The sequence below is a fragment of the Lynx canadensis genome, chromosome E3 (genome assembly GCF_007474595.2).
Source record: "Lynx canadensis isolate LIC74 chromosome E3, mLynCan4.pri.v2, whole genome shotgun sequence".
NCBI lineage: Eukaryota > Metazoa > Chordata > Mammalia > Carnivora > Felidae > Lynx > Lynx canadensis.
The window spans coordinates 15,316,904-15,343,067 of NC_044318.1; the positions used below are offsets into that span (position 1 = coordinate 15,316,904).

The 26,164-nt window shown below is 40.0% G+C and overlaps 1 protein-coding gene across 2 annotated transcripts; it reads right to left on the reverse strand.

Moving 5' to 3' along the window:
• Positions 1 to 4,232: 4,232 nt before the first annotated feature.
• On the reverse strand, positions 4,233 to 24,939 carry GDE1 (glycerophosphodiester phosphodiesterase 1). Of its 2 annotated transcripts, none has more exons than XM_030300268.2 (6): positions 24,509 to 24,939; positions 15,116 to 15,291; positions 11,428 to 11,533; positions 8,919 to 9,011; positions 6,585 to 6,796; positions 4,233 to 4,873 (listed from the first exon to the last, which is right to left on the reverse strand). In XM_030300268.2, exons 1-6 carry the CDS (start codon positions 24,767 to 24,769, stop codon positions 4,726 to 4,728), a joined length of 996 nt encoding a protein of 331 aa, XP_030156128.1. In that variant the 5' UTR covers positions 24,770 to 24,939; the 3' UTR covers positions 4,233 to 4,725. The 2 variants fall into 2 exon arrangements, with proteins under 2 accessions (XP_030156128.1, XP_030156129.1); XM_030300269.1 differs by having other exon boundaries at positions 15,116 to 15,287; positions 24,509 to 24,592.
• Positions 24,940 to 26,164: the final 1,225 nt, after the last annotated feature.

The window sequence follows — 26,164 nt, forward strand, 5'->3', positions numbered from 1 at the left end:
CTATGCTCAGAATCAGCGGGGGGAGCTGATCGACAACAGCCAGGGCCAGGCCCCAGTCTAGACCAACTAAATCAGGCTCCTGCACTTTTTCTTTAGAGCTCCCCAAATGGTCTCAGTGGAAAGCCAGGCTGAGATCCGAGCCAGGATCTAGAGAACCTTATCCATGGTTTCGCTTTTCGAAGTTTCAGTGATCCACAGTCAACTGCAGTCGGGAAGCAGATGACCCTCCTTGTGACCTTGTCAGGAGGTCAGAAGCAGCCTAGCGCTAGGTCACAACGCCTACATCACTCGTCCCACTTCATCTTGTTATGTAGGCATTTTATCGTCTCACGTCGTCACAAGAAGGTCAGTATGGGGCAATATTTTGAGAGAGATTACATTCCCATAACGTGTATTAAAGTATATTATTGTTGTGAATCTCTTACTGTGCTTGACTTCTAAAGTAAGCTTTGTCACAGGTGTGTATGATAGGAAAAACATGGTCTGTATAAGGTTCAGTACTATTCATGGTTTCAGGTGTCTGCCTGGGGATAAGGGACCACTGCTGTAGTTCTTCCCAAACTTGCCTGACCATAAAAGGCATCAGAGCGTGCCAATGAGGAGCATCAGAATATTCAGGGAATATTCCCCATCCTCCTCTTCAACTCTAATTTTAATTAGTCCGAAATGATAAAAGGAACATATGCTTTCCAACAGTTACTTGAAAGCTGGATAACCCCTATAGTTTTAAGTATAAAAAATAGGTAGCCGCTCTGAAATTTCTGCAGGATCAGATCCTTTATGTGGCTGCGGTGAATGGCTCAGTTCATTTTTGGGGCAATGAGATGATTTTGTGTGAAGTTCAATTGAAAAGGAGTGACTAAAATAGCACATGACTGATAATACGTTTTTATAATCTTTGAATTGAGGTCAGGTGGCAAGAAGTCAGCTCATTAATAATATGGATTGTCTCAGTACGGTAGCACTTCACAAATACCTTCCTAAATTCTCAAAGTTGGAACTTTTCAGAACATTTACATATCTGATCCACCATGAGATAGCATGAGATGGAGGAGCTCAGGTGTGGAGCAAGGGGGCCCCTCTGCTTGGCTCATTACTGCACCTGTCCCATACAAGTAATGCCTTACACCTGTGTAGATCGTTCTTCACCTTAACCACCTGGGCTCTTGATACGAAGCAGTTTCTAATTTGTGAGTTCAGGGATCGGGGCTGAGACTCTGCATTTCTGTCTAGAGCTCCTGGGTCTGAGCACCACACCCTGAGTAGTTTGGTGTTCGAGTGCCTCCACATTTTTTTATATGCTACACTGTTCACACATTTTTCAAATCACTTCCATATTTTCCCCTTCATTTGAACCTCATAACACTATTGCTATGAGACAATTGGTGCAAATATGGTCTCCATTTGACAGATGAAAAGTTGGGCACACCTAGGTTAAATGATTTGTCCGTCTCATAGCTAGTTAGTGGTAGGATTGAGGACTTCTGGATTTTTCTCTGGCTCAGGTGTTCTCAGACTTGAGCAAGTAACAGAACCACCTGGAGGACTTACTGAAACAGAGCCAGCCCAGAGTTTCAGCTTCAGTAGTTCTGGGATGGGCTTTGAGATGTGCATTTCTAACAAGGTCCTCCTTAGGCTGATACTAAATACAGGTCTCAAAGGACAGCGTCCTTTGAGGACCATTGTGCCTAGCTGATATCTGACCTCTTTGTAATACTTGGTAATACGGTAATACTCTGCTGATCAGATTGTGAGATTTTAGGCATAATTTAGCTTGATAAGAGAACATACAAGGTTATCAACCCTTAGTAGTTTTGATTAAAGAAACCAAATAACCTTGTACTGTGGTAACCATCACTCCATGCTAAAGGTTTGCCTGCATGTTTGCAACGTCATTAATTCATACCCTCATTTGTCCTGAGAGCTGTGGTTTATTGTCCCATTGAAGGACTATTCCCACTGTAGGAAATGGTAGGTATAATTTTATTTAGAAATTTGAATCTAATAAAAATAGAGTATTTGTTTTGGTGAAATTCTTATCAAAACAGGATTGCAGACACTGATCTCCAAATAAGAAAACGAGCATTGTTAAATCAGCAGTGGATTTCTTAAGTCTTTGGAGGTAGTCTTTCCATATTACCTGTCTGGGGCAGCCTGAGGACAGAGGGGCAGTTGAATGAACAGCGGAGGATGTAATTTTCATTTGTATTGACTTTCTTGGAAAGAATGCCATCTATCGTGACTTTAGATGACCCCCCGATCTGCTGAATTCTGAATCATTTATCTACAACTCCCACTGCACACTAGGTCTGCATCTCCAGTTTCCTCAAGAAGTTTCCACTTGGCTATCCCATAATTCATTCCTCCAGCAAACACTTACTGAGCATCCATTATGTGACAGGCACCATTATAGGGTTGGGAATGATTGTTCCTCATTAGGGAGTCCTTGCTATGGGCTGGACATGAGGATAGGCAGAGGTATGAAGTGTGAGCTCTGGAACTATATAACCGGGACCAAATCCTTACACTATTACTGTTGTGTGACTTTGGGCAAGTTACTTAACTTCCCTGTGCTTTGGTCTCCTTTACTATAATGTGGGATTGTGATGGTAGCAACCTTATGGTGGTGTTGCAGAGCAAACACATGGAAAGCATTTCAAACAGTGTCTAGTGTATGTTAGGGAGTTCGTAAATGTTAGTTATTTAATAAGCCTTTTACATGCACCCTGTCATTTAATCAGCCACTCCCTAGGGTGGTACCAATACTGCCCCTATCGTACAAATGAATCAAATAACTTGCCCAAGGTCATGTATTAGGTTGCTAAACATAAAATTGGATTTAGTTTTCTCTGATCCCAAATACTATGTTTTTAAGCCCTATACTAAGCCATCCAAGTGCTCAAGAGTAGTACTAACACTTTCTTTCTTCATCCAAATTCTCCAATCTTCAAGGACCTTAGCACTGGATCTAAATCCTTAATTGGGCCCGAGTCAAGGGCAAAATGGATTTGGGACAAAGGTCAAGAGGCTCTCAAGAAGTCTTCCCACAACAGAAGGGAGGTTAATGCTGTGCTGCCTCCAAGAGAATTCCTCCCTTGTTGGTTGCTGTGCAGTCTGTTTGCCAAAGTGGGGATTCAGTCTGCAGACGTTTTCTTTGGTCACCTCCTCCTCTTGACATTCTAGTCATGATGGGACATGAAAGGACATGCAGTTATTTGTTCCATTCATTGGATCTTTGTCCTGTTGTTGATCTTAAGATTCGAGAAAATGTCTTTGTAAATGTTGATGAAAACGTCCCCAGCCCCATCTATCATGCTCTTGCCAACACCAACCGTAGCAAAACTCGGTGTGCTTCTCTCTGCCATCTAGCTGTGCGGACTGGTGGTCTGGCTGCTGTGAATGTGAGGCTGGTGACCCACTGGGGCTCAGGAGGAAGTCATGACTAAGCTCAGGGCCTGTGGTCAAGACTGCAGATGGGGCTGGAAGGTGGGAATACGCAGCTATGGGAAACAGATGACTTTGCAATTTTTTAAAGACTCCAAATCGTCTTAAATATTGCCACTTAAGTTCACAGTTAAGACCACTAGAAGCTTACGTGGAGGAGCACAGAGCTGGGAATGAAGGGCTCTACGTTGTAAAGGCAGACAGGGCAAATGGTTAAGAGCAGGGGCTCTGGAGTTAGATTCACTTGGATTTGAATCTCAACTGCACTGAAGACTTGGACAGCTTGGGTAGGTGACTTTAAGTTTGCATTGCCTTGGTTTCCTCATCCATAAAAGGAAAATACCCCTGTAGGATTCTTCTGGGTTTTGAGATAGGCATATTAAACCATTAAAAAGTTTGTGGCAAATAGTTAAGAAATTTTAGTTTTAGGAGATCAGGCTCTGCTATGTCACCAGCTGGGTCATTTCTGAGGAAGACCTTTTCCTTCTACAGGTTTGAGTTTTCTCATTTGCCAAATGAGGGTAAGTCTAGATGTTCTTAGATGGTTCTTGCAGTTCTAGTGTCATGTTGTACAACAGCCCGAACGAGTGTAACTCAGCCCCCTAGTGGCTCATAGCTCTTATTTCAAGATACCATAAACAATCCCTCGGACTGGTATCAAGACTTACCTACGGTTTTCTTTGCTTCGCAATTAAGGCTCACCAGGGGCTGTTGCCTCTGGTCACTGGATTGCAGAGAGCGGCTTCCCTGAATTCCTAATGTCTTAGGACATTATGCTTGGTACACAGTTTTCCCTTAGTGCTCCTTTTAATGATTTTATTAGTATGGTCACAAGTTTGCTGTCTATAGTACATTGATAATGTAGCTGAATACAAATATTTTAAATAAGTAAATTACATAAGTGTGTCAAGTTTTAAAATGTCAACTTTTGAGTGATCATGCATTTCCCATGCATTTGCATCTGCAACCCCAAACTGCACAACTCAATCTGTGCTTATCCTCACTGGGTTTCGGTGTACCCATCAGCTAGGGCAGGAACTGTTGTGCCTTTTTTGCAGACCCAGATTTTCAAGAGCAACAGTGTTGAACTCAGGCATTCCATGGAACAAGGTGGCAAAACCAGGTTTTGCTTTGGTTCAGGTAAAAATGCAAATACCGACTATTGCTTGTATGAGCCACCTGATCCCCCAGGGCTTGGGCTAGCACAAAGGGTATTTTGATATCCCTGCTTAAGGCCAGCAGGCAGTTTCTGTACCTGGATTTCCTCCCTGGGGGAAAATTCTAGAACTGAGATGCACAGTCTTCCAACATGCTGTCAGTGATATAACTGGAACCAAGATGCGATTCGTAGTAACTTTTTTCATCAAAGGTATTAACAGTCCAAGCAACAACCTGAATGCCTTTAGCCGACCACTTCTTCAGGTAGTCCCTGGAGAAAGAGGACAAACCAATCCTGTCAGAACAATGACCAACTGTTCCTGGTATTCACTGAGTACTAACAGTGCCCAAAAAGAGCCTCGTAACTGGTGTCTGTGTGCAATCAGAGGGAGTGTTTCAAAACCCAGCACCAGAACCTCCTCCACGTTGTTCCAGCTTACACTTCAGTGACTTACTAAAGACACTCTACACCAAAATAGAAGTCATACTGGAGGCCATACTGGCTTGCCCCCACCCATCTCCTTGGCCTCATCTTACACCACGCTCCCCCTTTCCTTTTGGTGTCGCAGAATATGGATTTTCTTTCAAGTCCTTGAAAGAACTAGGCTCCTTCCTGCTGTACCACATTTTTGCATGTGTTTTCCCCTGTGACTTGGATCTCCACACTCCCATTCCTACTCACCCTTTTTGTTTTTAAAATGTGTATTTATTTATTTATTTGAAGAGAGAGAGGGGGGCAGAGAGAGAGGGAGAGAGAATCCCAAGCAGGCTCGGTGCTGTCGGTGCAGAGCCCGATGTGGGGCTCGATTTCGTAGACTGTGAGGGCGTGACCTGAGCCAAAACCAAGGGTCGGACACTTAATGGACTGAGCCACCCAGGCGCCCCCTACTCACCCTTCTGATCTTAGCTTAGTTGTCACCTCCCTGGGGGATGTTTTCCCATGATTAGGTCAAATTACACAGTAAATGGACACTGTTCTCTCCTACATAGCGTTTATCTTAATTGTAATTTTATGTTTATTGCATTTGATTTGATTAGCAACTTCTCTTTTACTTGACTATAAACTCCATGAAGGCACACCATGGCTTTCTTTACCACAGCATCTTCAGCTTCTTAGTAATACCTTGCAAATCTGTAGGCCTACATCAAATATTGACTGACTTGAATGCACACATACCTGAAATAACCCAAAACTAACAACTCTAATCAGCTGAAATACACAGCTATAATATTACCACAATAAAGGTCAGAGACTGCTAGTAGGTTAGGGAATGGAAAGTTTTCTGGGAAGCAATGGAGCAGAGCCTATAATGTAGAGCAGAGAAGGAAGGAAAGTGGGAGGGGTAAGGTAGGTGCTCACAGGATGTCTTCACTGGGGCTCTGCCCTGCATCTGTGTTGGTTTTCAAAGGGAGCCAATCACAAGGACTTATAATCTATCTCTCATCATAGTTTGGCAGGTTTATTTTTTATTAGGTTTTTCTTTAAAACTAAAAACTGAGAATATTTGATCAACTTATTTTGGAAACAGTGAAGTATGTCTGAACTCTTCCCACCTAAGAAGCCAGTGGCATTCCAACTTAATAAAGCTATGGTGGGCGGGAGCCTGGGTGGCTCAGTGGGTTAAGTGTCCACTGTTGATTTAGGCTCAGGTCATGATCCCAGGGTCATGGGATTGAGCCCTGAATAAGGCTCTGCACTGTGTGGAACCTGCTGAAGATTCTCTCCTCTTCTCTCTCTCTCTCTCTCTCTCTCTCTCTCTCTCTCTCTCCCCCTCTCTCCCTCCCTCCCTCCCTTCCTCTGCCCCTCCGCCCTGCTCACCCCCTCTCTCTAAAAAAATAAAATAAAAAAAAAAATATAAAGGCATGGCGGGCTTTGCGGGTGAAACCCAATTCAGGCTGTCCACTGTTAATCCTTCCTTTCCAAGAAGAGCATTCCAGGAAATTTGTCAGAAGAAGATTAAAAAAAAAACCTTTCAACTTACGGGGATACAAAATCCTTTTGTATGAGGAAAGCTGAAATTCCACACAGGTACCACAAGATATTATGCATGCTCCAATCGAGCAAAATGTCCATTACCACAAACATGGACTGTTTCCAGTAAGTATCATAGCGTGGTTTCCCATCTCCTGTATGGCTAAGGCTCCAAGGTCTATGAGTTAAAGCTGTCACTACATTCTGATCTGTTTGTCTCATCTGAAAAAGAATTTTGGAAATTAAAATAAGTATCATATCTAAAATCTAATACCTCTCATTTTTCTTTGGATTTAGCCAATCTACTCTTTCTGATGAGGTGGCCATAACGGCCCCCATGTCTACTAAATAGATATAAACCTTTTGAGTAAATAACGTAAGGGATGTAAAGCATTTACTATACAGTATACATAAGAACACTTCCTTCACAATCTCTACCTTTAAAATGAGTAAATTACAATCTCAGGGTCAAATTTTCATGTCACAAGAATAAACTTTCCGTTGGTTATCAATTTAAATTCTGGCCAGAGATAAGTAATTAGAACTTAGTGAGGATAGAACCATGATCATTTCCAGATGAGTTGGTTAGCTTTTGATTCTTTCTAGAGAAAATGGCTGAGAAAGAGTTGTGGGGGTGGGGAAGTGGGGTGAGAAAGAAGTGAGAAGGGAGAACAGAGAGAGAAGTAGGGGTGGGGGTTGGGGACGGACAAGGAGAAATGGGGAGATGCGGATGTAATTCTTTCTGTCTGTGTTCTGTGCTCCTCTGGACAATGTAGCTTACATTGTGAAGTCCTCTGTGGTCAAGTAAGATTGGGAAACACTGACCCAAATGTCTGAAAGCCCCATGACGCTATTCATCTCAATGATAGTTTGTATCTGGATAGGTTCCACTCTTCCTGTAAAACTTTATTATTTTTTTTTTTTAATTTTTTTTTCAACGTTTATTTATTTTTGGGACAGAGAGAGACAGAGCATGAACGGGGGAGGGGCAGAGAGAGAGGGAGACACAGAACCGGAAACAGGCTCCAGGCTCTGAGCCATCAGCCCAGAGCCTGACGCGGGGCTCGAACTCACGGACCGCGAGATCGTGACCTGGCTGAAGTCGGACGCTCAACCGACTGCGCCACCCAGGCGCCCCTCTTCCTGTAAAACTTTAAATGCATGCTCTGTTGGTCACTGTGAACAAGGCTACAGAACCAACTCAATATCTTGGAAACTGGTAAGTGAAGTTAAGGATTAAGCATTTAATTGCCAATTGCATAACTAAATAGTAGACGAGAATTTTTATAGAAGTATTCTAGCTAATATGTGAAGAAGTGATAGACTAAAATGAGAAGATTTTGCCAGTAAATGGAGAGCTGGCTGCTGGCATCAATAGCAGCTGTAAACAACAACAAAAGAGTCAATCAGATATTTTGTGCCTTCTGATGAAAAAACTACCCTCACCTTTGAGATTCTCTTGCCAAGAATAATTGAACCTCCACTGATCAAGTCTTTTGCTCTCACTACCAATTTATAGGAAATATATACAGGGGAGGAATGTGTTAAACTGTATCATGGCATAAGGAGCAAAATCTGGACTTGGGTAAACTCTACAAAACAACCTGGATTCTTCAATAAATACATGCAGGGAAAAGGAGAACTTACAGGTTCTAAGATTTTATATTACAGAATGTAGTCTTTATTTGGGTCCTGATTCAAATTAACAATTATAAACAACAAAAGCCATTTATAATATTTTTTAAGACAAATGAAAAATTATATATTCACTAGATATTTCCTGATCTTAAGGGCTAAATGGTTTTAGATAGGATAATGGTTGTATTGTGGCTGTATTTTTTAAAAAGGGGAATAACTTTTTAAAGATATTTAATGCAATTTTTATGGGTGAAATGATGTGTGGAATTTACTTTGAAATAATTCTGGGGTACATAAACGGGGGTATGGATGAAACAAGCTGGGTCAAGGTTAAAGGGGGGCTCGTTATACTACCATCTACTTTTGTGCATATTTTAAATTCTCCATCATTAAGAGTTTTTTAAAAAGTTTATTCTGTTACTTAGCGAGATGAAGAGGTACATAACTCCTTGTTCTGAGAGCACTTACTAAAGTAATCTGAATGAGCCTATGAACAACATAAAAGAAGGAACTTAAAGAGGAATCATGGTGTCTTAAAATAGGGTAGGAGTTCGTTCCCCTTTCTGAATTTCTCTTGTTAAAAGAGGAGTCTCTTAACTGAAATTCAGTTCAATTTCACAGGCATCTAGCTTATGCTTACTTGGGCCACTTCTATGATCACCATCAACTAACATAGTATTATGTACAATAAAAATCCTGAATTTACCTTATAGATGACTTCTGGCAAGAAAGAGCAGACGATACTATTATTGTATAGTTGAGGAAACTCCATATATATTTTCTTTAGAGCATCAGTAGCCTGTAAAGCAGAGAAATTCATGTATTTTAAATTTACTTAAATGCAACAGTCTCAGCTAATAACTATTACCTATGAAGTGCAACCCTACTGAATAAATTAGAACTTTACTAATATATGGGGATGTTGAAAGGAATATGGGTAGATTCCATTATCCATTAGGAAACATCTTAAACTCACACCTACAGCAGACAGAAGGGAAACTGAGGTACTGCTGCTTTACTATTTGTTGAGAAGCTCACCTCTTTGGTCATGCTTTTGGAAGGTATGGCAGTGGAGGCTGAAAGCAAAATTTTACACCTTTCCCTTATAACCTAGTTTAGGCACTAGGAAGAGTCCTTTTATACCCATAACTCTATCACCCTCTGCCTTTCCTAGCCTAAGCATGAGCCAACCAGCCTGGGTACTACTAAGAGTACATTTGCTTAGTCCAGGGGACTGAGAGGAAATGGCATTCATCACCAACATGGAGGCAGAAACAATGGGACAAGGAAGGAACTGTGAAGAGCTGAAAGTGTTCCAATTCTTCCCAAGATGAGCAGAAGTTTCTTTTTGTAGTTGCCAGATGAGTAAATGAAGAAGAAATGATGGAGCTAAAACACTCATACTTTGTAACCTCTAGTGAATTAATAGATTTGGCCACTGGCATCAATAGCAACTAACAACAGAGGTGACTAGGTGGAGTGTAATGTTGCTATATCATAATTCTTGAAATACCAATAAGTTCTGGAAAGTCACACATACCTATAACTAAATATAAGTAATAAAATGCATTCCAGAAAAGAAAAAAACATAGAAACTATTCATGTCATGTTTCCCCTTCACTAATGTGACAGAGTGTGAGTTATCCAGCCAAAGTTTTCTTGTTGTCTGAACTAATGTATGCTTTATGTGTAACGCTTCACCAACATTTATTTAATTCTCATAACAACCCTATGTAGTTGTTTCTTTTATTATTCCCATTTTATACATGAGGAAACTGAAGCATATCAAGGTTAAGGTTACATTTTAGTAAGTGACAGAGTTTAATCATGGTCTATTGGACTCCAAAGCCCATAATCTTGGCTCCTGGGCTCTACTAGCTCTAATTTACTACACCTGTTACTTTATACTCCCATTTTGTGAATTAGATCACTATGTTCTATCCATTGTTGACAAACCACCTGTGAGCACCAAATCTCAAATAGCTGAATTTAAAAAATATATGTTTTCTTCTCCCTCCCCCCACCCCTTATTTTAAGAGAATAAGCATGAAGGCCAGTACACCGTGGGTGAGATGTAGGACCTATCAGGGATCCCAATGTAGGCAATATCATCAACAAAACCTGAGGTACTCATTAAAAATACATGTTCCTTGACCCACGACCCCAGACATTTTCAGAATTTCTTCTCTAGGTGATATGGCCCAGCAATTAGTATTTTTAATAGGTATTCTTGGTGATTCAGATGTGGGCTGACTGGGACACTTACATGCATACAACTATCAGTAACATAATAATAAATGAGCCAGAGCACCATTTTCCTTTCTTCAAAAATGAGAGTCTACTGTGCTACAGTAAGGATATATACTTGGGCTCTTATTTCTGGTTTCAATGTTTCAACTATAGGCTGAAATTAAAAAAAAAAAAAAAAAAAGACATCATCAGAATGGTGGCCATTACTGATTATAGCTTTCAAGGGAGGAAAATACCTGTAAGTTGTCCAAATGCAGAAAAAAAGCATTTGTATTTGAAAAGCTGGTTGTAAGTGAACAAATGTAATCTAAATCATATTTTCCCATTGATTTTCCATTGCAATAATATATTTTTATGAATAAAAGTATATGTTATATAATATAAGCTAAATTTTACTTAGGAATGTCATACATATTTGAAGAAATTATAATAATTTTATCATAAAAGTTCATCAACTCAAATCATAAAATAACAAAACTATACATAAGAACAGAAATCATACAAGAAGGATAACTCTAAGTAAAAGATAAATATCCTATTAGCTATCAGAAACTTTATGTATAGGAGTTCTCTTGAAATTCAGTTGATAGTTATCCATCTAAAACCATTAACTTATCAGCCAGATGCAACTGGTCTTGTGTCTGACTCCTGAATTCTTTCTTACGAGGTTAGCCGAATGGTTTGTTCACGAAGTGCCTCTTTATGGTTCATCTTTTGTAAATGCTTTATGCAAGGAAGAGAAACCTATTTTGTGTTAGTTGTAGAATATCGGAGTTGTTAAAAGGTTCCATCAAAGGTTAAAAGTTCCATAATTTACTATTTCCCTAAAGATGTGGAGCTGTGCATTGCACACTTCCAATAAGCAAATATAATTTATAAAAATAAGAAGGATAAGTAACAAAATATATAGTTAATTTTGGAAGTGACTAGCGATTAAATTGTGAAGTCTATGGTATAAACTGTACCATATTTGCATGGCCCTTGACATCAAAGAAGATTGTGAGGTTATAGTTTAGGCACTCTGCAACGGCTTCTCTCAGGGTAGGGATCTTTTCATCAGGGAAATCATTCCTATAAGAGAGGGAAAAGGAATAGTGTATTGCAGGAAAAAGACAAAGATAAAAGTTTAGTGAAACAGACATTTGACAAATGTCTCCCAACCAACAGGAAAGTGTGTTTTCCCTGACTTCCTTTCTTTAACCATACCGAAGTCTAAGGATACTTTGCTTTAAGTCCTTAAACCAGACTAGATATTCTTGACCAAAGAACAGCAACAAGAACAAAAATCATTTAATTTTTATGAAATTACTAGTTTATGATATAATTAGTAACTCTACTCACCGAAGGGCAGAATATAATGCCACCTCTAGAGAACTTGAAACTTAAATTTAAGACTGTAATTGCCCTAATAGAACCTTATGCAGGAGAAATTCCCACGAATATATAAATCTGTTCACTGTATTGTACACTTATGTGCAACTGTTTAAAATAATCTTCTATACATAATTTTCTGATAAAAGAAAGTTAAGTGCCTGATATATAAGAAATCTGCTTTTCTCAGATAATGAAATTTCATTCTGCACGATTTAACTTATGTTTATTCGACCGTATCATTTCAACTGTAGTATCTTGGCTAAAAAAAAAAAAAAGATAATTTAAAGAGTATAGGCAATTCTGCCAGCCATTCTACTCAATGCCTATTCCATGGGAGTGAGAGAAGAGACATGAATTTGCTATTCCTTTGGCCAGTCTTAGTTTCCATGTCCCTTCTCACTATGAGCCTCTCACAGCATTGAGGACAATTCTAGAGAAAATACCTATTTTTCCTATAACATGGTCCCTAAACACAAGCCTATTACTTCATTTGGTGTTCAAACAAAGAAAATGCAACAAGTTCCAACTGTAGGATAAAGACTGGCTGAGTTAAAGACATTGAGATGGTATACTGACTCCAAGAGCGTACCTTTTTTCCCCTGAAGTTAGAAAGGTGTTTCATTAGTTCTTAGTGTCTGTTTTTCATTAGATTAGAAAAAAAAAACCCAAAAAACAAAAAAAACCAACTATGTACAGTGATGTAGTGTAATACAGTAATGGGGGATGGTTACCCAGAGGATATTTCTCATTTGATTTTCCTTTTCTGTCTAGAGGTTTTTTGTGAGTTAAAAATTTTTCACATATTCCTTTCTTTAGAACGCACTGGAGTATACGGAAAAGTGAACGTTTTTTAGGCATGTTAATGAATGAATAGTTTTCTACACATGTTCTGTTGTAATTCCATTAAATGAAAGCACTAAAACAAATTAGTATATTATTTAATGTGTATATTAATACAGTCAAGCCTATTAACATACAGAAAGTCAATTAGCAAATCAAGACTTAGAGCAATGCCTTAAAGGGGATTGTAAAACTTTTCTAAGGTTCCTCCCTGCATCCCCTCTCCCTCTGCCAAATCATTCAACTTCTCTAACTTGGAAAGTTTACAGAATTATGGAATATGATCATGAAGAATTTAGCCATTGGTCTTTTTTTTTTTTTTTTTTTACTAAACTTGTCGCCCTACATTTAGCCCCTTGTAATTATAGACATTCTCTAGAATCCAGAATTTGGATTTTATTTAAGGGTAGCAGCTTACATGATAGACTCCAACATTTTCAAACAGTGGTTTCTCTCCTCTATGGATTTCCAGAATCATTAAGGTAATTTTTGATGACTCTGGCTGAAAGTTTATCAATTTTGTTTATCTTTTCAAAGAATCCTCTTTTGGTTTCATTGATCTTTTCTATTTGTTTTTTTTGGTCTCTAGTTCATTTGTTTCTGCTCTGATGTTTATTATTTCCTTCCTTCTACTCACCTTGGGCTTTGTTTGTTCTTCTTTTGCTAGTTCCTTTAAGTGTAAGGCTTGATTGTTTGATATTTTTCTTTTTCTTGAGATAGACCTGTATTGCTATAAATTTCCCTCTTAGAACTGCTTTTGTTGTGTCCCAAAGATTTTGGACTGTTGTGTTTTCATCTGTCTCCATATATTTTTAAATTTCTTCCTTGATTTCTTTGTTGACTCATTAGTTGTTCAGTAGCATGTCATTTAGCCTCTACATGTCTGTGTATTTCCCAATTTTTTTCTTGTGACTGATTTCTAGTTTTATACCATTATGGTCAGAAAAGATGCATGATATGAATTCTTAAATGCATGATATGATCTTCTTAAATTTACCGAGGCTTGTTTTGTGGTCTAACGTGTGATCTATCCTAGAGAAGGCTCCATGGGCACTTGAAAGAATGTATATTCTGTTGTTTTGGATGTTATGTTCTGCATGTATCTCTTATATCCATCTGACCTAACGTGTTGTTCAAAGACTGTTTCCTTGATTTTCTGCCTGGATGATCTATCCACAATATCATACCTCCTTAAAGGATTTTAAAGGTGATGATGACCCTAAGCATTTTTTCCTTTAATTGTTGACTTTGAAGCCAACATCTTATTAGCTACAATGTCACTGCAGTATTAAAACCTGCCTTTCTCTTGCATATAGCAGAACAATGAAATAAAGAGCAATTCCAGAGCCTGCACTTAGAGCTTTCAACCATTAACAATATTCTTTCTTGATTAAGGTATAATTTCCTTTGTTTGACTTTTCTTTTTTTTTTTTTTTTTAATGTTTATTTATTTTTGAGAGAGAGAGAGAGACAGACAGAGTGCAAACAGGGGAGGGGCAGAAAGAGAGGGAGACACAGAATCAGAAGCAGGTTCCGGGCTCCTAGCTGTTAGCACAGAGCCTGATGTGAGGTTCGAACTCACAAACTGTGAGATCATAACCTGAGCCGAAGTTGGATGCTCAACTGACTGAGCCACTCTGGCGCCCCTATCTGTAATTTCTTTCAGATCCTAGGAAAATAAAGTCTAAATCTTTTATAGAGGACTATAACATAATCACTGGGTTGAATACTCAAGGAGTATTGATCATTGTCCAGAGAACTGATACAAGATGAGCAACAATGAGCACACATTTTGGGAGGGATTTAAATAACCACATTCCAAAGTTTATTACCCAGTATACTAATTCCAATGTGTTTATAGCTGTTAATGGTGGGAATGGTGTGTGTTCTGTGATCGTTCACTTTTGGGAAACATTAAATTGAAGGTAAGAATTGTTGATGTGGACTGTCTGTCCCCAAGGGGAACATCTAGAGTATAGTGCTTGATCTGAGTTAATCACAGAACCTTTTTCTTGTGGAATATCTTACAGGACTAGTTCTGATATATATATGTGTGTATACATATATATGTATATATATATTTATACATATATAAATATACAATTTTTTGTATATATATGTATATTTTATATATATAAAATTTATATGACAGTACAGAGTAATTGTCTAATGTTAGTAATGTTAGTGACTAGATAGAGTATTGTCTTGAGAATAATTCCAAAGCCAAATTTGGCCTCAGTGGGAAAAGATGAAAAACATCCATGCCTTATTTCTGTTGTTTCTGGCACCGTGCTCATTACTTGGGAAACCTGTATACAGTTCAAAACAAAACACAACGAAACAATTTTCCTGGAGAAGATGTGATTAGAAGGTGCCAGTGTCTTTCTGTGATCTCCAACAAAGCTGAAAGGTACATTTAAGTGACAACGAACCACTTACCTTAACCTGTGATTTGCTGCAGGATTAAGCTTCCTAATTTGTTCAAACGTCAAGTCACACAATCGACCAGTACCATCGGTCGTCCTATCAACTGTGTTATCATGCATTAAGACAGGAATCCCGTCGGAAGTAAACTCAATGTCCAACTCCACACCTGTTGCTCCATTCTTAGCTGCCTTAACAAAAACATCAACAATATTAATGGCAAGTGGCCAAGGTCACTTTACAATCTAAATGCTCCAGACAACCAACAGGGCTAGCTAAGGAGACAGCTTCTTTTACCGATTCCTTCCCCTTCCTGTAACAAATAGCAACCCATCCAGTTCCAGTTTCTACTTTTCCAGATGATATAACCTTCCTTCAACCTGCACACTTAGGGATTCCTCAAACGCTTCAAATTCCCCACCCATGGTAGTAGACGGAGAGGTTTCTGGAACTAAGTTTTCTTTGGTTGCTTTAACTCTTTGGGCCATTAATGGCTCACAATTACAAATATTTAGACAAATTCCATGTTTACCTACACTCTGTTTGGTACAGCATCTCTGATTACCCTGTGTTTGTTGATTAGCTGTATATTGCACTACTTCGGCATAAACAGGATGAGCCAGGGTTTTGTTGGTTTAACTCTACCTTCTGTATCAGAAACACCAGGCCTGCTTCTAGGGGACATTACATTTGTTTATGTGAGCAGCACTGGCTGTTGGCCAACAAGCTGGTAAGCATGATAAGGTACACTAGAATTTATCTACAAAGAGAACGTGAACATTAGAATATATAAAAAGAGAACCTGAGCACGCTCCTCTGAGACATGCTAGCCCACATTTGCTTCCTTGGTTGTCACAATGAAGACATGAAATGCTCACCACGATCAAGATTTTAAATTAAAAAAAAAAAATTAATTATGCAAACACCCAAAGCAGTATACAGCAAAAAAGACTTCACAGATGTTAATATTTTGCCGTATTTCCTTCTATCTCTTGCTGCCCTAAAACACAGTAATAGTTACTATTTAATAAGCCTTTTCTATATAGTCAGGCACTATTCTAAGTGCTTTAAATGTATTAACTCATTTGATTCTTGCCATATTTGGGTAGGTACTATTGATATTCTCATTTTCAGATGAGGAAACAGAGATTAAGAAACTTGCTCTGGGTTGTACAAACTAGGACACAGTAGAGGCTGTACTCTTAACCACTAGATGTTTACTACTGACCCTACAGATAGAGTGAAATTTCTCCCCCTTCTTCTCCATCTTCAAGTTGATGTGCATCATTCCTGTGCCATTCCCTTACAGGTCTTTATGTATTTGCTACATACATAATTACAATTAAGTACCTGGAAATGGTGTACAACTCTGTACCAGTGCACAGTAGACATTCAATAAATGTTAGCCGTTGCTATTTATTGTGTTCTTTTTAACACATTTTTAATTGTAACATGGTTGAATTTATCAGTCATGTCCTTTATGGGCATAGATTATTCTACCTTATTTAAATCCTTTCCTACCTCTATTTATAAAGATATAACACAACTATATTTTCTTCTAAGCTTCAAAGTTTGACGTCCACATTATGACCAAGATTTCCCCATCTAAAAATCCCAATTCTATCACTCACTGGCTGTGTCATCTAGTTACTTATCATACTCTAAACTCAGTTTCATCCTTTTAAAGATGATACTTTTCTAATGATCCTAAGAGTTGTGAAGATTTAGAAAGAATGCATGTAAATTACCAAGCTTGGTGCCTGGCTCGAGGTTGGCTCTCAACGTAAGTTTTGATTCAGAAAACACATCTCAGAGAAAAAGCCATTACAATAATGATTTCATCTTATACTGGTTAAAAAGTTTATCGTTTTATAAGATTAAAAGATATCTTTTCTAAATTAAAGACAGAATAGTACATTGGGAAATCAATATGGATTATATCATTTATGACATAAAACAAGATGACATTTTCAGTATTCACAGTGCAACTGTCTCACTGTGACACAAATGTTCTCCTTAGTCCTTGAGGCGGGCACTATAATTAGGTTCAATTATATCTGTATTCATTAGGGCCATCTTTATTTGGTTGCAATACAAGAAATAACAATGGGGAGACATTGTATCTTAGCAAGATTACTAGAACTAATGAGTTCATTTATTTGTCTTTTCTAAGTAGTTTATGAAGGCCCAAACAAAAGCTTTATAAAAGAATCACCATATTAGAGTTCCTCAGACCAGATCTTCTAATGGCTGCATTCAACTTTCTTTACCAGGACTTTTATGTTATTCCAGATACAGAGGCAAAAAGGTAAGCTCCTGATTCTAATTCATGTATCAGTATATAATTCGTACTCATCTTTTCATTTATAACAATTCTTTATAATAGTATCTTTTCTTCTATACATACAAAATTTCACATAAAACATTCACATAAAATTTCACACAAAAACATTAAATTTCACATAAACAAGTTTATAAAAACATTGCAATTTTATTAAAACTTTATTTTGTTAAATGTATTTATTTCAAAAAATTAAAAATTAAATTTATTTTATTTAAAATGAAATAATTTAGGGGCGCCTGGGTGGCTCAGTCGGTTGAGCGTCCGACTTCAGCTCAGATCATGATCTCACGGTCCATGAATTCGAGCCCCACGTCGGGCTCTGTGCTGACAGCTCAGAGCCTGGGGTCCGCTTTGGATTCTGTGTCCCCCTCTCTCTTTGCCCTCCCCTGCTCATGCTCTCTCTCGCCCTGTCTCTCTCTCAAAAATGAATAGACATTTGGGGCGCCTGGGTGGCGCAGTCGGTTAAGCGTCCGACTTCAGCCAGGTCACGATCTCGCAGTCTGTGAGTTCGAGCCCCGCGTCGGGCTCTGGGCTGATGGCTCAGAGCCTGGAACCTGTTTCCGATTCTGTGTCTCCTTCTCTCTCTCTGCCCCTCCCCCGTTCATGCTCTGTCTCTCTCTGTCCCAAAAATAAAATTAAAAAAAAAAAAAAAAACGTTGAAAAATGAATAGACATTAAAAAAAAAAAAATCTTAAAAAAAAAAATAAAATGAAATAATTTATTTTAAAATTATACTAATAGTTTAAGTAATAGAATAGCACAGTGTAGTATAGTAATAGCAATCAGATCAATAGTTGCCTTGGGGCAGAGGGGTGAGTGGGGGATTAACTCCAAAGAGAGCACAAAGGAACTTTCTGGGGTGATGGATATAGATTAAGATAGTGGTTACCCAGGTGTATGTGTTTATCAAAACTAATCAAACTGTACAATGAAAATGTCTCTTTTATTAATGTAAATTATACTTTGATAAAGTTGGTTTTAAAACTATTTGCTTTAACAAATTCATTATACTTATATGACTTTTTAACTGTTTCATTGAAAAGTACATTTTAAATATCCATCACTATACTGTAACTTCACTTAAAGAACTTCATTTGTGTTGACTGATAATGAAAACCACAGATTCCACTACTAAAACACGGAACGGCAGAGTGCTTTTTGGTGTATAATTCATCCATGTACAATTCAGTGGTTTTTATTATATTCACAGAGCTGTGCAACCATCACCACAATTTTAGAACATTTTCATCACCTCAAAAAGAAACCATGTGTCCATCAGCAATCCACATTCCTGACCCCTCTAAGTCCCTCTATCTCTATGGATTTGCCCATTCTACACACTTTATTTATTTATTTTTATTATTTTTTATCAACGTTTATTTATTTTTGGGACAGAGAGAGACAGAGCATGAACGGGGGAGGGCCAGAGAGAGAGGGAGACACAGAATCGGAAACAGGCTCCAGGCTCTGAGCCATCAGCCCAGAGCCTGAGGCGGGGCTCGAACTCACGGACCGCGAGATCGTGACCTGGCTGAAGTCGGACGCTTAACCGACTGCGCCACCCAGGCGCCCCTATTTTTATTATTTTTTAAAGGTTTACTTATTTATTTTGGGATAGAAAGAGAGAGAGAGAGGGTGAGAGAGAGAGAGAGACAGTGAGCACATGAGCAGGGGAGGGGTAGAGAAAGAGGGAGAGAGAATCCCAAGCAGGTTCTGTGTTCTGTCAGCACAAAGCCTGATGCAGGACTCGATCTCACAAACCATGGGCCCAAATCAAGGGTCAAATGCTAAACAGGATGAGCCACCCAGGTACCCCTAAACATTTTATTTAATAGAATTATATGATATGCAGTCTTCTGTGACTGGCTTTTTTCACTTAGCATGTTTCTTTTCTTTTTAATGTTTATTTTTGAGAGAGAGACAGAGCGCCACCAGCAGGGGAAGGGAAGAGAGAGAGAGAGGGAGACAGAACCTAAAGCAGGTTCCAGGCTCCGAGCTGTCAGCACAGGGCTGGATGTGGGGCTTGAACTGACAAATCGGGAGATCATGACCTGAGCCGAAGTCGGACGAAGTCAGATGCTTAACTGACTGAGCCACCCAAGCACCCCTCACTTAGTATGTTTCTAAGGTTCATTCATGTTGTAATATGTATCAGGACATCATTCTTTTTTCTTGCCAAATACTATTCCATTGTATGGACATATCACATTTTATTTATCCATTCACCAGCTGATGGATATTTCTGTTGTTTGAATAATCTACGAACAAGTTTTTGCATGATGTATGTTTTAAGATGATAACTCTATGTTTAACCTTCTAAGGAACTGCCAGACTGTTTGCCCCACTGGTAGTGTATGAAGGTTCCAATTTCTCCACAACCTTGTCGAAACTTGTTATTGTCTGTCTGTTATAGCCACCCTAATAGGTATTTCATTGTGGCTTTGATTTCTATTTTCCTGATGGCTGATAATGTTGAGTATCTATTCTTATGGATTTATTGGGTATTAATACATCACAATCCTACCAACAAATACTTACTGAGTGCCTATGAGATAGGAGATACTGTTTTAAGAAGTGAGGAGACAATGGTGAACGAGAAAGAAAAGGATTATGGATCTTATATTTCAGTAGGGAGAAACAGATTACAAACATGTTACATGTAAATAATGATGGTGACAAATGTTTTGAAAAAGAAAACAGAGAGTAATGTGAAGGTTAAGGCAGGTGAGGGTCACTAGACAAGGCCGCCAAGGAAGGCCTAAGAATATGACATCTGAGGGGCGCCTGGGTGGCTCAGTCGGTTGAGCGTCCGACTTCGGCTTAGGGTCATGATCTCATGGTCTGTGAGTTCAAGCCCCACGTCGGGCTCTGTGCTGACAGCTCAGAGCCTGGAGCCCGCTTCAGATTCTGTGTCTCCCTCTCTTTCGGCCCCTCCCCTACTCATGCTCTCTGTCAAAAATAAACATTAAAAAAAAAAAGAATATGACATCTGAGCTGAGGCCTTAATGATCAAAGGGAGAAAAACCATACAAAGAGTTTCCAAGTAAAAGAAATAGCAAGTATAATAGAAAGATCACAATGTAGGATGGAGTCACAAAGTGTTGACTGTGTACCCAAATCTAGTCCCCTTCTTCCCTGCTCGTAGAGACCTATTCTTGCCCCATTTTTCAGCTTTCTCTTGTGTTTGGAGTAAGTGAACTAATTCCAAACCCTCTGTGTGTGTGTGTGTGTGTGTGTGTGTGTGTGTGTGTGTGTGTGTGTGTAGGATGGAGGCTTCTGGGAAAGAGGGCTTGAGAGTGGATGGTGTAATGTGTAAGAATGGGGCTGCAATGAGGAAGACTAGTAAATATGCTGCAGATGGCGGAGCAGACAGATCAACATAACCTGAGTCCCATGATTACAAATTGAAAAGCTGAGGGGCATCTGGGTGGCTCAGTTGGTTGAGTGTCTGACTTCGGTTCAGGTCATGATCTAGCAGTTTGTGAGTTTGAGCCCCGCTGCTGTGCTGACAGCTGCTTCAGATTCTGTGTCTCCTCTTTCTGCCCCTCCAACACTCTCACTCTGTCTCTCTCAAAATAAATAAACATTAAAAAGTTTTTTTCAAAAAACATAAATTGAACAGCTGAACAAACCATCCTAGAAGTCACCTCTCCCACATATTCTTGTTATGTGAGATACTAAGTCCTCTTATTGTGCGAGATGTTTGAAGTTAGAGTCTCTATTACATGAAGCCAAAAGCATCCTAATAAGCACCCAGGGTGGCTGGAACAGAGAACAGGGGCTTTGAAAAAGATATAAGATAGAAGGTGTTCAAATTTTATTTAATTCCAGTAGAGAACCACTGGAGGATTGTAAATAAGAGCTGGACATAATCTGATTTATACTTTTAAAGCTGCACTCTGGCTCCTGTGCAGAGAATGGACTGTGGGTATAATTAAATTCCTCAGTCACTGTTTACAATCATGTATCTGTTTTTGCAATACACTTATTTAACTTCTCTCAAGTTTTTCCTTCTATATCAATTTTATAATCTACCAGAAATTCTACCATTCTCAGAATGTCTTTCCTGATTTTTTACATAGTAAGATGCTTGAGAATATAAATATGAGCTGCAAACATACAAAGGGAGGAAGAACAGGACAAAAAACAAACTTTGATGGAAATAAACTACATGTTCCTTTCGAAGCTGAGAGAGGATTCGACTTTATCTTCTGCAGTCTGTATTCAGCAGCTAAATTTTGTTATAGATAAAAAGTTCATCGATATTCAAACAAGTTGAACTAACACAATTCATTTCCTCTTAAGACCAGGAATCAACTTGGCACAATGTTTATTACACATATTAAAGATATGCACAACCCAAACATGAATGGAAATTACTATAATTCCCTTAGAACACAACAGGATATGAAACACTATATGTGTATGTGTATTTCGCATACATACTTCCTCGTTTAATATGATTAATATTCAGTCAAATGTGTTCCTGGCCAAACCACTACAACATTGATAAATACTTAGGAATGCCTTCTGTGTTCAATTAACACTGAGTTACACTTTAAGGCAACTTATATAAAGGTTAGTTGAAATGGAAGCCAATGGAAATTATGTACTTTTTTCCTTATAATTATCGTTCTTTTCATGACAATTCACCTGTATAACTATGTTACTTCACCTGACCTATTTGAGTGTAAGACAGAATGTAAAATACATTCTTCAATATCTTTATATTTATGTATTTTTAAGGATTTTATTTATTTATTTATTTATTTATTTATTTATTTATTTATTTATTTTAATGTTTATTTATTTTTGAGGGAGAGAGAAAGAGCATGAGAAGGGGAGAGGGCAAAGAGAGAGGGAGACACAGAATCTGAAGTAGGCTCCAGGCTCTAGACTCTGAGGTGTCAGCACAGAGCCCGATGCGGGGCTCAAACTCACCAACTGTGAGATCATGACCTGAGCCAAAGTCGGACACTTAACTAACTGAGCCACCCAGGCATTCCAGTATTTTATTTTTAAGTAACCTCTACACCCAGCACGGGGCTGGAACTCACAACCTTGAGATCAAGAGTCACATGCTCTTCCAAATGAGCCAGCCAAGCGCCCCTTCCCTTGGTTCTTTGTGATGGAAGGGAGACAGAGCACCTTTTCTAGCTTTCTATTTAAAAATAAATAGAAAGATATTAAATCACCTGGATGACTCTGTCGGTAGAGCATGCTACTTGATCTCGGGGTTGTGAGCTTGAGCCGCACGTTGGGTGTAGAGATTACTAAAAAAAACAAAAACAAACAAAAGCCCCACAAAGAACCAAGGGGAAAGAAGCATAAGAGAAGTCTAACTTGGTTTACTAACACAGAGTCAGGTGTCCTCCACTAAATTAAAAGCTGCCTTCCTGACCCCCTTCCTTCTTCAAACTTAAAATTTTTTACATTTACACTGAGCTGATTTAAAAAAAATTTTTTTTAATGTTTATTTATTTTTGAGACAGAGAGAGACAGAGCATGAATGGGGGAGGGTCAGAGAGAGAGGGAGACACAGAATCCGAAGCAGGCTCCAGGCTCTGAGCTGTCAGCACAGAGCCCGATGCGGGGCTCGAACTCACGGACTGCGAGATCATGACCTGAGCCGAAGTCGGACACTTAACCGACTGAGCCACCCAGGCGCCCCACTGAGCTGATTTTGAAAATGAAGGCCATCTTTAGATTATTGGCCTAAAGAGTTTACATTTGTGGAGGTTATCATGGGCCAAGCACTTTCTGTGGACTACCTCACTGAATTATATAGCCTATTAGGTGGATACCAATATCACTCCCATTTTACAGATAGGGAAACTAAGTCAGGCGGGGAGGGTAGAGTGAAGAAAGGTGCCCTGATGGTGTCGTTTCCACACCCTACTGGGGACTCCGATTGGGACACAAAAGCTTAAGTAACTTGCTCGTTATGTAATACTGTCTGTCCCTAGCTAGATAGCGAGTCCAAGTTTTTACATCCCGGAACACGGTCTAATCTCTGACAAAGAAAAGCACTGGGTCTTGGAACCAGAAGGCTGAATTCTAGAAGGAGCTGCATGTGTTTGAGTCAGTTTTCCTACCCATTCAGTGTTAAAATAATCTCTCAAAGAAATGTGAGGAAGAGATGTACTTCCACAGATGCAAAAGCGCCTGTATAAGTGTAAATCTCTCTTACTATGCAAACTATCATTATGAAGTCAGGAGGGAGACTGCCAGGAGCTTGGAGGGAGCAAGAGTCTCAGGAGAGCTTGTGAACAAGAGGCAGAAATTGGATCAGGAGTCCAGCTGCCGGGGCTGTCTGGCATAAACTGTGTGTTTGGAGAAAAAGGTGATAAGGAGAGAGAGAATTTGGAGGACAAGCAAACACAGCTCCTGTGAATATGATCCATTTAGAATAAACTCAACTACTGCCAGAGACTGTACTTAATTTGGCCACATGTCCTGCTTCATTTGCTAGTCTTTGTTCTTGTTCCTTGAAGTCAGATCACATAGTGTATAGTCTCTTACCTGAACGTTCCAACATCGTCCCCACCTCCCGGCTTTTGCACTCGCTGTTCTCCTTTCCTGGAACACATTTCTCCTAGATCTAAGGCTGGCTCCTTCTCACAATCCCAGCTGCAGCTCAAGACAGGTCTTCTGAGAGGATTTTTCTGATTATCCAAAATAGCCCAAGTCCTCTTCCCAGTCATTCCTTATCCCGTTACCCTATTTCTTCATTACACTTTTCACTCTCTTAAAGTATCTCACTTGTGTGTTGTTTAAGGCGGATTTTCCCCATCCCAGCGCAAGCTCTGTGAAAGCCGAGGCCCTTTCTGTCTTGTTTAGGAGTGTGTCCTCAGTGCCTGGCATATAGCAAATATGTAGGTATTTGCTGTGTGATATAAATAAGTTGGGAGATTTCTGACTTCAGAGGGATAGACGGCCACTGGGATATATTCCCTGTGTACGAAAGGTATCATGAGAATACTGGAGAACCTTCGGAAGGTCAAGCAGAAGTACAACCTCCCAGGAGGGGCGGGGGTGGGGGGCGCGAAGCGTGGGGGACTCACCAGCCGAATGGCCGCCAGCGTGTTCTCGGGCGCGTCGTGGCTGCCGCCGCGGTGAGCGATGGCGGAAACGCGGTCCCGCGGCTTGAGCACCTGCAGGGCTCTGCGGGAGGGCACAGGCTCAAAGCTGAACAGGTGCAGCAAGAGGTAGAGGCTGCCGGTGAAGAGGCAGGCATTGAAGGGACTACGCGTTACCAGCAGGAGCAGCAGTAGCAGGAAGGAGAAGGGGCCCAGGAGGCCCCCCTGTTCCTCCCACAGCCACATGCCGGCGCCCGCACCGGCACGGACGGGAGTCCCGGACCCGCCGGGCTCCCGGATAAAAGCGAGAAGCGAGGGCGAAAGCCCAAGACACTCGCCGCAGAGGGAACCCTCTTAGGGGACCAGCGCCGCACAATGGCGGCGGCGGCCCCATCCGGAGAGGGAGGCAGCTGTTCAGCCAATCAGGGTGGGGGATCTGCAGAGCTCGGGGGCGGAACCGCTGCCATGGCAACGAAGGTGGACCCAGGCGCTAGGCTCACGTTCCAAAATAGCTTTGGATTATTCGGGGGTTGAGACCTCAACCAAGGTTTTCAGACTCCAGAAGCGGGTGGGATACAAAAGCGGTCTCATGGTTGTACAGCTGGAAGGGATCTTAGTGACTCTTCAGTCTGCCCTTGAGGAAACTGCCCAGGAAGCCTTGCAGGGGCAGGACACTTAGACTACTTATTTATTCAATTCAGGATGTGCAAACAACAGTCCAGGCGCTCAGGATACAGGAATGAACAGGACCAGCAGGGTCTCTGCTCTCCTGGGGTTTACATTCTCGTGGGGGGACGGGCGGGGGTGGATAATAGTGCTTAGGGAGTACCGCTCACATTTGTAGAGTGCTTACCATGTTCCAGGTTCTGTGCCAGCAAACGTTTGTCTTATGCATTATCTCATTTATTCTCACAACAGTCTTCGTCGATAAGTATTATCTCAAGAGATTGAATTCAATCGACTTTAGAAGGATTTTTCAGATTCTGAGGGAATGAAAGAGCATAGCAAAAGACGCACAATCGAATTATAAAGGTGGAGGGGATTTTAATGATTCTTTCATTTTAGAGATGAGGAAACCGAGGCCAGGAGCGGTGAAGTGAATTGCGCAATTAATGACAGTCAAGACTGACATCAAGCCATCCCAGTTTTAATCCTGTGGCCCTTCCACTCCTCCTCCTCCTGATCTTACTTCTTCTACTAAGGGCTAATAGTGAGACTTTTGTACCAGGCACTGCGTAAGAAATAGATCTCATTTGTTCTTCACAACTACCCTTGTGATAGGCGGTGTGTGTGTGTGTGTGTGTGTGTGTGTGTGATAGGCACTCTTAAAACTCATTTTACATGTGCAAAAATAGGCACGGGAAGAATTTTCAGCAAGAAAAGTAGAAGGTAAAACAGAGTTAGGAAATGGAAAGGGGCAACTAACTACCTCATATTTTGGGGAAAGCTGGTAATATGTTTAGATAGAAGATTTTGGTAAAACATTCAGGGCTTTTTGGGCCATCTTGAACCTGTTACTTTTTGTTCTTGGACGTGTTTTCCCACCGATTTGCAAAAGTGTAGGGATGTCTTGAGGCTTAGAGTTGATATCTGGGATTCAGCAATTTTTTATTTACGGGGAAAAAAAATTTGGTAAGTGTT